At 45.3% G+C, this 14,664-nt stretch overlaps 1 protein-coding gene across 1 annotated transcript in view; it reads right to left on the reverse strand.

Moving 5' to 3' along the window:
• The window catches only part of LOC116945548 (tetraspanin-18), a 176,333-nt gene extending 162,168 nt beyond the window's left edge, over positions 1-14,165 (reverse strand). The window contains exon 1 of the mRNA XM_032959948.2: positions 14,121-14,165. Within this exon, the coding sequence (XP_032815839.2) occupies positions 14,121-14,165 (45 nt within the window). The remainder of the gene's footprint in view (positions 1-14,120) is intronic.
• Between the last annotated feature and the right edge of the window lie 499 nt (positions 14,166-14,664).

Below are 14,664 nucleotides of genomic sequence, written 5' to 3' on the forward strand. Positions count from 1 at the left end.
GCCTCCCCCCCCCCCCCCCCCCCTTCAACAACTGCATTGACCAGAACGGTGAAGTATGGTAAAAAAACGAACATGGTGTGGAGATGGATTGAGAATGGCTGAAATAATTTTTCCTTATCTGAATAAATTACTCAATTGGGCCCTATGGTTACTCTCTACCAAAGGTGGAACGCTGCATAGTTTCATTAATTAACATCGATTCTCAAGCTCAAGATACATATTGAGTGTAGGAATTCACATTTTCTTATCCGTGTATGTTGCATCCGATTTGGCTCATGTCACCCCTGCAGCCACTGGAGACGCTACCGTTCGAAAAAAAAACGAATCGATTCTTGACTCTGAATTGTGTCAATCCATCATATTTCCCTGCGAGCGAAATAATTCCGAAATAATTCCGCCCCCTGCTTTTAATGTCCCGTTCACAGCCAATCTCAATGGGGTCCGGCGGCTGGCAAGCGTTTTGCAAGACACACGCCTTCAGTTATTAACCGCTGCATTTGCTAATTCATTATCCGTGCTACTTGTTTAGTGCATTGATATAAATATTGACGAGTGTTTTTTATTGCTCAAGTGGGCCTTTAAAGGGTCAGGGGGCTCCGTTGACGTTTAACGTGGCATTTTACAGGATCACTGCTGGTGTACAAAGCGCTTGAGGTCCCAATAAAGTATGTGCCCACCGATTTTACCGTTGGACTCCCGTTGACTAAAACAATCAAACTTCCTCCGCCGCTCGGAATATTCTCGTGATGCAGCGCTGCTGTTCTTAAGTCTCTCTTTATTTTCTTCTCTCGAATACACGGCCTTGTTTGCTATAATTACACCAATGCAATTATTAAGCACGACGACAAAAACAACAGCAGCCCTGGAAATTAGATATCGGACCATCAAGCGTAGCTCTATCATTAAAGACTTAACGTAATTTTTTTTGTTTTAATACGACGCTATTAAAACAAAGCAACCCCTTTGAACTTTTATAAAGATGCGTTGCATCATTCCAACAGCCTGAAACACACTCTGTACCGCAAGCGATCACACATGGTCAAACTTACTTAACATCACGAGTCCTCACTTTCTGCGAGCATTTTATAGGCAATTTATCCCACCGCAACGTCACCACAGCCAAATAAAAGACCGATAGAATCTCAAAATATTTAGACTATTTCGTAATCACAATACACGCGCGTAACGTTATGCTGCTACTTGGCTTAGCGGCTAGCCCGCTGGACTTGCAAATCGGAGGTCGCCGGATCGACCCAGCGGCATAAACGGCTTCACCACTGGTAGCAAATCGGTAAGTCACATCTGGTGGGGGTAAAGTGTGGGTACTTTCACCACTTCCAAGACATGTGACCAGCGTGGAAGAGTAGGCCTAAAACTCCCTCCAGCAGGGATCTGCGCTCCAGTAAAGTCAATTATTCCAAAAGTTGCGTGAGCAAGCAATAGCACCATCAACTGTATAGTTAATGGTGATGATGACGATGATGATAACGTAGAGCCCTTTGTCAATCGCACACCGTGTCGGTCATGTTGGTTGTTTGACCATACTTCACCACTAGCCACTGATGGTAGCCATTGGTGGGAATTTAACTCGGGTACGCCGGGTTCACAGCCCATTGTGCTGCTGATCCATCAATTACACGCTCCAAAAATATACAGCCAATGTCCCAATAAGTTGGTGCAAAAATGAGGCGATTACTTTGAACAAGCAAAAAAGAAGCAAAGAGAAATATGCATGCCAAAATATACGTGGTTCTTCTCAAGTCTTGAACTAAGTGGGGCATTTTTTGTGTGTGAATGGCATGCTAATTGGCACGTGGAGAAGGTAACGGAGGAGGGTGGGGTGTCGGGTGCTGATGAGAGGGGTGGTATTTGGGTTACGAAACGCGTCGTGTTTTGGAGGGATGTGAGAGCCCTTTTAAATTCCGGCCCTCCGAGGGAGCAGCACCGCTTGGTTTAGCTTCACAACACCTGACCAGCATGCCCACCCAGAGAGAGGGCCCTACTTTACCCTTCCCTCGCATGTCCACTTCAGTGGGCACTGCCCCAGACTGAGGGTTCAGTGAAATCAATACACAATCTCAATTTAGGCCAAGTCCTCGTGCTTTGGAGTTGGGACTTGTAATTTTGTAATTTGGGTTAGCCAGGTTATGTTTCCTGCTAATTGCTTCCTGCTAGGACTTCAGAATTTCCTTTATTGTAAGAGCCCTGTTCATTCTGCTTATTTGTGTCTGAAAGTAAATTTGAGTGAAGCCGTCGCTTGGGATTAAATAGAATAACAGTGTGAAGTCAGACCGATGCCCGAGTCTAAGAAAAAAAAGTATTGATAACAAGAAACACTTATGGAAATTGTGGCGTTTGTATTTGCATTTTTTTAGGAACTGGTTGATTATTGTTCAAACCCATTTTTTTTACTTCCTGATAAGTTCCCTCTTGCAACAAGCTATATTTTGAACAGCATGGACATATCTGCACATTATTAATTGTGGCAATAATCATTTGAGGCCTTGATCAATCCACTGCTGGATCAAGGCCTCGCCATGCCATGTCAATAATGGCGGCTCATTCGTCACAATTATTCTAAACATATATATTTTTTCCTAAAATTGTATCTGTTATATGCGCTGCAATTAAAGAAAATAATCCCCCAAGCATTAACGCTCATGGGCCCTTGCCGAGTTGAATGCATCGCGCAACGCATTAACAAGCAAGGCGCACGATCTGCAGGAGATGGCGTGAGGCCGCTTTGCGAAATTTAATTAAAACGCGGACGACACGGGCTTGCTCAGGGTCAAGGGCCGTTGCCGAGAGCCAATTTTTTTCCCTTTCACCCTCTGACCGCTTCACTAATTTGCCACAATCTTTCAATTTTCAAGTGAAAATGCTCGTGGCTCCGAGTTGCGGTGGATTCTCTCTGCAAAGGAGGCCTCTGGGTGGTTGGCGTGTCTCCCCCCCCCCCCTCCCCTCCCCCCCATTCGGGTTATTTTCAGGGGACGGTCGCCAGTTAATTGGGACGAGGAACCTTTGACCTCTTGCGGCTGACCACGGCGGTCACCGCGGAGTCCTCGTGGAAAGTTTTCGGTGCCACGGTGAGGGCAGAGCGTGACCCTGCACACCTCTGGGTTTAAAAATAGACCCCCCCCCCCCTCAAAAAATATCTTGCCCACATTCGCCAGCATTTATATAATATATTTTTTTGTAAAAACATGGTTGATAATTTATTAATTAAATCACATCCTTTCCGCCAGATGCCGGAGAATTTAATGAATTTGTTGATGTGTGTTAACTTTGACATCGTTATCTGGGGTTAAGGTTAGGTTATAGTTCATTACCAATTTCCGTAGGTTGGCTACAATAAATTTTGGTCCTTTGTGGACAAGGTACGTGATAAGAGTCCGAACAGTAATAAAAGTACGTAGTATAAATTGTGCACAGAGCACAGGGCAGGTTTATTCATATTACCCATAAATGTATATGGCTTCAGGTTTTTTTGCTGCAAATATAAAATAACTTTTTAACAATCTGTTTGAAACAGCTGAATCGCGATCAAGATCTACACAGCAATGCAGGCAATGCATCTCTCATTTGTTTTACACTAAAACAAATCAAACATCAGAATTTATCTTCTGGGTTCTTTCGGTAAAGTCATAACCCAGAAGATGAATCCCTGCAGTCACGAAAGCTTTAAATCGAAAAATCAAAATCAGAATTTACAAAACAAATTAATACGAGGATCGTGATACTAAATGAGAAACTGATAGCCATATATATTGGAGCCGCCGGAAGGGAATGCATGCTGTCTGTTAATCGCCACCAACGATCACAGCCCGACAGTTTTGCGTAACCATTTCAGATTTTATTTATTTTCATATACATACAAATATCACCATGATCAGCGTCACTTTCATTTTCAAATTGAAAAATCTGCTCATCCAGGAATGAGCGAGGCCCTGCGATTGGCACGCTTTAAATTGCTACAGATGAGGTCAGATTGTCTTTGAAACAAAAGTGAAGGGGTCATGGATTAGGAGGATTACAGGCCCTAAAAATGCCCCATGCAGTCGGATGCACGGCAGCCGTGGAAACTTCCTTCAGGCCAGGATCAGCCCCCTAGGCCAGATAAGCAGTGGAGAAGAAAGGAAAAACTGAAGCAAAGACATGATGGGGTTTTTTTTCTTTCATTTTAATCACAAGCTCAGGTCATGGCCTGGTAACTGGCCTACCAAGTGTCTAAACACTAAAGCATCCCCGGTATGATACTCTGACCTATCGTTTAGATGGGCCCATAGTATTGATTGCAGGAGATAAAACTGACCCGAAGATTGTTTGTTGGTCAGTCTGTCTGTCTGCCTGCGTTTTCCTGCCCACTCGCCTCGGCCTGCGTCTCAGTTTCTACGTCTCTCCAATTCTCCGTCTCCCGCTCCGTCTCTCTCTCTCTCTTTCTCTCGTCGCCCTCTCTCCTCTTTGGTGCCGCCGTTTTTTTTTCTCTGTCTGTTTCGTATGCCGCAACACGGGGTCAGTGGCTGAAATCTGCAACGAATTCCCAGCTAATAAAAGAGCGCTGCCAAGGGGGCTTGTGTTACACAAATAATGCCTGTGTCCGATGGCACGCAAGAAACACATTGCGCTCCGCGCTATCTGCTCTGCCACCCGCCTAAATAATGGGGCACTTGTACCCCAGACAGTGTGTCTCTCATTAGCGCCTTCTGGAAGTTGAAAATTGAAACTTCGGTTTTTGCTTTTTCAAAAATTAATTTCTGACATTTTGGGAATGCGGCGCAACTGTCATTGGATTGGCCCTCTCGTGAATATAATAGTCGTGGCCATGCCACGTGCACACACGCTAATGCTCCATTAAGTAAAAAAATATAATGATAAGCACAGAATAAATGAATATAATTGGGGTGCTTGTTTAAAAATAGGCTAATTATGGTTATTAAAATGCTCACTGCGGCCCATTCAGAATTCACGTCGAATGTCGCTCACCGCCATGCCCATGTTAAGTAATAAATAAATAACTGCTACGTTTTGGTCGTTTACTGCCAAATTTTCAAATCGCCTCAAGGTAGAAACTGCTAGTTAATTTTACTAGAAAATTGTTAAGTTTTCTACTTGAGTTTCCAGGGCAAGCGTGCGTGCGTGCGTGAACACACGTGCTAGGGGCAGTGCATAACGTGTGTGTCCTGCCAAGCGCAACTTTTAACAAGTACAAAATTCCTTGATGTTCCAATATTGATATTCATGGAAACATTCACGTATAAAACGTGGATACACCTGCTCATGATTTATGTTTATATTATGCTGCGATATAAGATTCTTTAAACGTTCCCCTATAGAGTTGTTTTCAGCATTTCATGAATCTCGCAAAAAAAAAACAGGTACAAGCACTTAAATGTAAGCCAAATGTTATTTTTGTGCCGGGTAATATTTATTTGAACACGAAAGAACAGGGAAAACCAGCAGGGCATACACCTTGGGCAGATGTAATGTGATCTCAGATTCATCCCCAAGAAAGCTGACACATCTGAAAAAGAGACAAAATCACGTGCACTGAATTTATTGACAAAGCGGTGGTTGACGTATGTTCAATAAATGCTTCATGTTTACCGTCATCATGTAGGGTTTTGATTTGCGCGGTGTTCTATAATTAATTACATCCTTACGCAAAACGCAATCTTTGAATTGATGGAGTAGATCGCTCGAACACACACGCACATACGGTTGAATTGCAGCACAACTTTCATTTCAATTCTCACCGCTTTAATTTGCGCCGCAAACGGCTCAAAAAGCGAATTCGCACGCTGTCGAATATTTTTTTTTAACAAACTCGCGACGACTTCGAAACGAGGTTGCGCCCATCGTTAATAGAGCTCGCTCGCAATTAATTGAGTGTTCATTTTACTCCCAAGCCATTACATTTCCAGTCCATAAACTTTTATCCGCAGAAGCGCCAAAACAATAGCGGCTTTAAACGCGACGCGTTGCCCGCGTTCCGGGTGCAAGTCGCAGCCGATGTCCCGCTGATGTTTTCCAGTCGCATTTCCCTACCGACGATAATTTGTTCTCGAATCTGGCTTCTGGCTTGCTCAACTGGCGGAGAGTGGGAAATGATAATCGGGGGGGGGGGGGGGGGGGGGTCGGTGGAGTGTTTGGGTAGCAAACGCGACGCATCCTGTGTCGCCCTCTCTCGCTCTCTCTCTCTCGCTCGCTCGCTCGCTCATTCCCCCTTTCATCCCCTCTGCCCCGACGCGTCTGCCTCTAAGGAGCAAGGTATGGAGCTACCGTACATCTGCAACGAATAACCTGCGCCGACACCATCTTGCTGCGCGGCACGCGTACAGCAGGAGCTTGTTTGCGACGGGGGCCCATTCCTCATGCAAAAGGCATTGGCTGAGGGGAAGCATGGCAGATAGTGGCCATCTGCGAGCACATTCCTGCGCAACCATCTTGGGCTTCAAGACTCGGAGAAAACTTGTTTTTCGTCCGTGCACAGTGGCGTTGCCACAAAGTGGGATATTGTTTTAATGGAGAGAGGGGGGCAGGAGATGGTGTGGGTGGGTGGGGGTCGTGGTGGTTGTGGAGGAGGGAGGGGAACGTGCAAAAAGTGGCTGAAGGAAGAGACACTTAATGTCGCGGGCAATTAGAGAACTTGGACGCGTGACCATTTAAGGGATGGTTGAGTGGAATGGAGACGAGACTCACGAACAGCGTTTGGAAAAAAGCGATGGACTTCTATGGTGGAGACCAGGTTCTGTGTTGTCGGTGGGTTTTTTTTTTATGGAAGACCTAGAGACATTGGAAAAAAAAACCATGTAGAAGGAATGACTCGCCACGGTTTTGTCGATCAATCGTCCAGCACCCACGTCAACAATCTAAAATGTGATCTTCAAATAAAATTAAACAATTTCTAGGCCTCCTCTAATTCTGTCTCCATCTGGGCATTGAGGACATCTAACCTTGGCTTTGTCTACTCGCTCAAGTAAATGTCATTCGACTCCAACAATAACTCGGCTCTTGGGTCGCGAAATCAAAACAATGTAAGCGTCCCATGAGTAGAACACACAAACACGCGCACTCTGGCCCAGACACAGGGGCAGCTTCAACATGGAACAATCCCCCCAACACACGAGCATACGCCGGCCCTGCTAAACTTATTGAACTATTTAATTATAAGATACTTGCACAATAAATGCAATGGTTACAGCTAGGGTCCATTCTGTGTGAACTGGCAGTGTACACTATTTAATTATAAAGACAAATGCACAGATTCCCCACATAGCCTTAACAGACTGAAGGGGGAGAGTGCTGTTTGCGAGCACCTATGAAGGCCGACACAGCACACGAAGGTACTCATTTGAGGCTGAGTCGACCTAGGGGAGGTCCAGAACCAGTTCAGATAATCGTCACTGGTGTTGGTCGTGAGCGGGAACAGAACTCAGGTCGCCGGGTTCATAGCGAAGTGTGCTAACCGTTGCACGACCGCTCCCTACTTTAATTTTACATAAATACACACACGTGTGAGTTTTACTCGGTGTAATATTTATTGTATAAGTGCAAATTTTATACGTTAGACACCCTTGCAAACTTGATGTTCCAATATCAAGGGATTTCCCAGGTGATTTTTTAAAATGTAAAATCGAGGGCTCGGAATGTCAGCCTATTCTATACATATACATACCTGTCAACCCCTTATCAGTACCTACCTTTTTATAGATCAATTCAGACCTTATTGGTCACCTCACACCCTTATATATCTCAATGTTCATCCTACAAAGTCCCAACACAAGGGAGAAACACAAAATAGCCCAAAAAATTCCCGTATCAAAACGACTACACAACGTATGGACGTAAAATCTCAATTTCCATGTACAAGAATACGGGCAAACCGTATGTGTTGACGCGTATGTATATATTTCTGGTAATGAGTTTTATTCATAATTAAAGTCTTCTTCTTCTTCCACGCGTCTGTCCCACTCGTGCGGGGTGTTCCGCTGTCCTTGCCAACCTTCTCCATGCTGCCCTCTCCTGCGCCATCTCTCTTTCCACTCCTCGGGTCAACACGGTCCGATCGCACTACATCGCCCCCCCCCCCCACCTCTTCTTCTTCTGCCTTCCTCTTCTTGATCTCTTTCCTTCCACTTGCACCACTTGCCACCTTCTGACCCACATCATTTTCCTGTTGTCCCTCCACATGACCGAACCACACCAGAGACTTCTCTCTCTCTCTCTGTCATCTTCTCCGTGACATCTACCGCCTTGAGCCTTCCTCTCACTTCTTCATTTCTCACGCCGTCCTTCCTTGTTGAACCCAACATCCACCGCGACATCCTCGTCTCTGATGACAGCCATAGCCTGGTCCTCCCTCTTGCTTGTGCCCCAGCACTCGGCCCCATACAACAGGAACCGGCCTCGCCACCGTCTCGACCAACACTTTTCCCTTCAACCAAACTGCGACCCCTCTTGTCGCACACCACGCCAGTGATCTCTCGCCATTTCAGCCATCCAGTCCTTGTTCTTGTTAATTCATAATGAAAGCGGCGAGTTGAAACGCGAGGTTGACCACGGGGGGGCGGGGGGGGCTGGCAAGATCCACACAAAACACGCAAACTACCGCACTTCAACCAACTTGCGGCGAGAGCCAAATGCCACACCGATGATCGTGAACGCACGGTTTTCGAATGAAACATTTCCACCACGATTGCTTCCTCGTGAAAAAAAAAGATATATGTAAAAAAAAGACTCAGAAATTTTGCGACGCCCGTTCATTTTCAATACATCTACGCATAGCTTGTAGCTCCCCGTGTAACCTTCACCTCCGATGCGTGCTCGCTGCTGTGTTTCAATGCCGCCGGTTGTGCAAGCGATCGCCATAAGGGCACCAACCCCATGTCCCGCACCATCGTCTGGGTTTCGCAAGACTGTCTAACAACAGAGCCAGCTCTGCATTGTATTGCAGATCTCTTGTTTTCACCCCCCCCAACCGCCAACTCCAGATAATAACTCTTCCACTTGTCAACACTGCTGTACGTGATATGGCCGACGTTAAAAAACGAGACTGACGAACAACACTGACAGCGGAAAGCCCTAAAACAGCTTGTCCCAATTAAAATGACGCAACCACACGACTTTAAGCAGCAACACTTGTTAAAGACTGAAGCTTTGCAAGCTTTTAAGTGGTTAAAAAAAATCCTTTTGTGCAATTTCTGCATCGCGCATAACCTATGCTGAAGGAATCGTGCGTAACCTTCCATACTTATCGTTATGTATGGCCCAAAGAGTTACCGAAACACAATTCTCTCTCTCTCTCTCCACGAGCGCAAACAATGACATAGCAAGAGGTACATTTTGTTGCGTTTATGCATCTGCAAGACTTTGGAGCTGGCATTGTACTGCCATTTGTATTTGATCAAGTGGGAGAGAGAAATAAGGGTGACCTGTAATCCTGGCTTTGGCCATACGTTCTCTAAGCCGAGTATTGTCACTGTTGGAAAGAGGAGGAGGAGGAGGGGGGGGCAGGAGGGAGGATACTATCTGAAGAAGTGCCGATATGTAAACAACACAACGTCCGATTGTGCGGGCAGTAGCGGCACAAGCAAACATGACGATGAAGGAGGACCATTGCCCCCAAAATGTCGTCGAGTCTATTTGTATTTTCTTGTCACAAAAATAATTCAGCGTCATGCAATAGATGATGTTACAGGCCACGGCCCTTCTTCTGATATGGAGAAGGGCACAGTGCCAAAAGTGTCTCTCGTCACATTCAGAAATGTCACCATATGTTATAGTTTCCTCTGTTAGGGTACCGTTATTGATAAAGGTGTTGAGCTATTCATAACAAAGATCCCCCGCATAGCCTTCACAGACTGGAGGGGCAAGTGCTGTTAGCGAACTATAAAGGCCAGTACGGTACACGAGGGGGTGGGTGGCCAACACCACGCCCGGACGCCTTTGTCTCCAAAGCGACGAAGTTCACACATCGCACCAGGCACTCACTAGGGGAGGCCCAGAACCAGTTCAGATAATCGTCACCGGTGTTGACCGTGAACGGGAATCGTACCCAGGTCGCCCGGTTCGTAGCGCAGCACGCTAACCGCTACACTACCGCTCGTGCACACACAAACACGCGCACACACAAACGTCTTAATAGAATTGTCACATGGGAGGAATAAAGATGAGAAAAAGTGCAGGTGTTGTGTTTTTTGTCCGATATTTTAAAATTAAATTTTACTCAAAATACCTTAAATGTTTCCCCACATGTGCTACTCTCACCCTCCCATTCTTTCCCCTGCAGCCATCGTGTTTATTAAAATGATGGGACGGCCAAAACCTGTTTAAATTTCCAACAATGAGTTCTGTAATTAAGGATTAAAAAAACATTCCCGTAAAATTGCGTTCCGATGTCTCTATCGGCGCCATTTTATGAGATGAAGAAGCATCCATTTGGAGCGGTTTCAGCTAGGAGAGTCAGAAAAAAATGATAAATACGTAAATACATGGATTCACGGAACAATTGCAGAAGTCTCTTCATTTGGCGCACTCCAGAAGATTCGCGGGGTGTTCACCACATGTCAACAATAGCAGCTTTTTGGTTTCAATTCTCAGAGCTGCTATGCTGAAAATTACACGAAAAAAAAACGAAATGTTACATCGTGGATTTTAAAACAGGCATTTGTGACTCATTCGAAAAACATCGATTCAATTTTATTTGAGAATTTGATTTCATTAGAGGTTATTGCCCGGATTCAAACAGTGTATCTCACAAGAGAGGTCTGTGCGTTAACATGACATGAGCCTCTAAACCAGCTTGATAGCCGAGATAACAGTGAACAATTAAAGATCTTTGGAATTGTAAAAAATATATATATTTTAAACTTAAAGTCACTCACTGGAAGGCTATTTCAGTGGTGAATGTGTCACGAGTCCTATTTCTGACTTATTTTTTTCTAAATCCCCATCATGACTTTTTCCAAGGTCAAGAGGCCATCGTGGCCAATATCGTTGATACCACCACACCTCACGATCACTTCCGGTTCCTGGATACCAGTTCTAACGAAAGAAGTTTTCAATTTAGATTTAAGAGTACACAGTTTCAGTGACTTCCTAATGTCGTAAGAAAGAGTGGTCCAGCCGGCCTCAAAAGCACATCTTAAAGCACACGATGCAGTGACCGTCTTTGTATCCTGATGTTTATGTTTTTAAATTAAATTGCCTTCCCCCCCCCCCACACCTCCAACTTATTCCAATTGTGCTATCGGCATCGTGCGATTTAAAAAAGCTCAAATTAATTCTCGCCCATGTGTTACAGAATGGTCTGTAGAAACGAATATCAAGGGACTACTTTAAGTGACCCCCTTATCCACAACTATGTGGGTGCTGCACTTGAACACGTGCCGGATTTCGAATAAATGTTTGTCGCACGACAGTCAAACTGATGTTTTGTTAACCCAGAACTGGAATTTTAATCATCTTGGGCACAAAAACCCAAATCGACCACGATGCAGCCATCGTTGTCAGCGCCGTGCGCTGTCTGACGCTGCCTTGTTTGGCGACGTGGAACGTAACGCCGTTCTCGCGAATTAAGTACTCCCGAGGGGGGAAAAACAAGTGCTTTTGTAAAGCGTTACGAAAACCTTGCGTATGTAACATTTTTTTTCCCCCTTGGTAAAGCTTGTAAAGTGTTAAGCAAAACACAAAACAAAAAAAATACATTAATTTGGTCATCTCTGGCATTGAAAGAATTAAGTTTGGTTTAAAGTTGTCCCTGACTTCACTCTTGACGTGACGCACGAAGGAACACCTTCACCCACACACGTAATCGTAAAACACCACGCGAATGGATGTGTTTTTCTACCACGTTACATGTATTTGAATAACAGCAACAACAAAAAGCGCTCCCCGTGTTTTAAATGAACACAACATTTCTTACATCGGTGCTGCATTTGTACAGGTTGTCTTGGTTAGTTAAAGAGATTACGTTATAAACCACTTTGCAATCACGGCTGGAGGACACACTCAGCTTGTTGGCTGGACTCAAATTAAAACACTACCTTCGCCTAAACACAATATTGTTTGCAGAAAGCTGAACATACAAATGTGCTGGCTGAGAAAACAAGGGCAAACACGACTCGGGTTGTTTGCTCAGCTAATGAATTGATGCTTCTCTAGATATGAATTGCGATGTAATTCAGTAACGTATCCCCCCCACACACCCACACGCTCAATTCCTGCATCCTATGTAACCCACACCCCATCAGCTGCACCATCACATGCCTGCACGTGGCAACATCTTGAATTGTACGCTGCGAGATTAACGATGGTACCGCTTGTATTTATTTATTCGTGTTCGCTCATTTAGTTCGCGCGTACGTTTTAAAACCACCCCAGCTTGGGCCGAGATGTGCCAGTGGAAAAGGCGTATATGAGGTTGGCTTGTTATTTATCCAGAAAACTGTCACATTTGTACAACGTAGCGATACAACGTTGTGACAAGGGCTCCCTGGGGCAATGCACTCTTGCCAATATTGTCGCAGGGATATGTATGTGTGAACGTTGAACTTTTTTCGCACCGTACTCATCAGAGGTGCGGGGGAAGGACAACCAACTTAACGTAGAACGCAGTCCTGACCACGCTGACGTGCGTGGGGAAGTAAAAGGTGGAGCGGTGGGGGGGGGGGCTTGAGACGTGTTTATTTTTTATTTTGTTATATTTCCGAAAGCCCAAGGCAATGATAGCGGCGTAATCGAACCGGTTTCCACGGCATGCCTTCAATCGCCGTGAGGTTTCTAAGCATTGCTAAGATTAAAAAAACAAAAACTTTAATAAAAAAAGTTCGAATAAATAACTTTATCGGGAAAATTTCAAGCGAGCGTTCCCCGCTCGCTCCTTAAATGACCAGTCGGCGTGTTGTTTTTTTTTTGTCCCGTACAAATGACCAGGACACGAAAGGGAGTCAAAGCCACTGACCCAGAGCGAACGGACCTGCTCGCAAATGTTGCTGTCCGTTCCACTACCCAGCATCTCCCTCTCTTCGAGTCCTCCCAGCAACAATAAATACACCGTGATAAATGTCTCCTCCACGGTAGCCGCCACATCACTAAAACGGCACACAGCACTCAAGGTTCTAATGATGAAGTTAAAGCAAATATTTTGGCTGCTCCAAAAAAAAAGAATTACAGCGCATGCTCAGGGGTTTGTGCAAATATGCATGTTTTACTTCGTAGATACCGGGCATCGGCTGCTAATTCCGCTGACGAGGAAAAGAAGGGGGTGTGTAGATTCGCCTTAAGATTGACGACCCTTTAATTGAATCAAACAGAGAGCTGTCCCTCCACAGCGCCCGTGGGAACGTGAACTACGATTGAATGTGGCGTGGTTGTTACGTGCATGTTTGTTTGTCTGTGCTTTATGGTGTTTTTCAGTTACCGTGGGCATGAAACATTTACAGGCGGAAATGCTCTCAGAGCGTTGATAATAAATAAATAAAAACTCGCCTGAGAGCCTTCCAACTTGTGCGGCCAGGAGATAAATGCGAGCTTAGACATTTACTGCGTCGACATTTCAACAAACTCCTGTTTGTCGGCATTAAAAAGCGGGGAGGTTGTTGTTGGGCAATCTCTACTGTTATTTTATGAGCACGTCTTCGCAAAAGTTTTGCTAAATAAAAATAAATGCCAACGTCCAAATTGGAAACGTTGGAATAAATTGCTCGTTCCGGTACGCGCATTCCGGTATTCACGACGCACTTTATTTTGCATTGAAAAGGTTAAAATGTGAACGGGTTCGAGTCACGCACTACTACGGTGGAATTTTACAAATTAATTTCGGTCGATGTTAGCCCACGGACTAGGGGCCTCCTTGGTCTTGCTGTGAAAGCTCCGCGCTCGGCTGCAACAGGGTTCAATAGGCTATGGGCTGGCCCTTGCCAATTTTCCACTTAACCCTTGAAAAGCAAGACCTTAACTACTCTAACCTCCTAACCTCGCGACACACTGTGGCTGGGTCACGTAGAAAACTGCCGGTTTCAGATGTTAAAAAAGAAACGAGCTCAGGGCGGGCGCTCCCGGCAGATATCCATCGACGCTCTTGCCTGACCGCACGTTCGCCAGCCAACTGCGTTCCGAACCTTCCAAAGGTGGCGGTGGCGGATGTCGAAGCTCGACATTCCCATCTCGACAACCCCAGCTTCAGGAGTCTGCGAGAGGCAAGGTATGGGGCAGCGCCTAATCGAGATTGGCAAAGAGCGACGGCATCCGATCGCCGCTCGGAACGAAGACGGGGCAAAAAGAAAAAAAACTAACTGAAGGAAAAAAATAAACTTACGACTCTAGGGAAGCAGAGGCCGGGGGGACAAAGAAAAAAACGTTGGCCGTGGTTTGGAGAAAGCCGCTATGGCTAGGAGTAGGGGCTCCTTGCACCTACGCCTGATATGTCTTATTGTGTTATTTTATTTTATCAATTTATTATTTTATTCTCATTCTACGTGACTTTACCGAAAGAACCAAAGAAGATGAATCATTGCAGTCACGAAAGCTTTAAATCGAAATTTAACCGCCTCTACGGGGAGGGATTCCACACATCCTTAAGATCATTCAACAGACTTCGGGATAAGAAGGCTCAACTAATCGAGTCTCTCACCTTTCTGAAGAGATGCCGCGACTCTAAGGCTC

This window comes from Petromyzon marinus, chromosome 24 (assembly GCF_048934315.1).
Source record: "Petromyzon marinus isolate PM22_M1 ecotype Great Lakes invasive population chromosome 24, UKy_Petmar_22M1.pri1.0, whole genome shotgun sequence".
Classification (NCBI taxonomy): domain Eukaryota; kingdom Metazoa; phylum Chordata; class Hyperoartia; order Petromyzontiformes; family Petromyzontidae; genus Petromyzon; species Petromyzon marinus.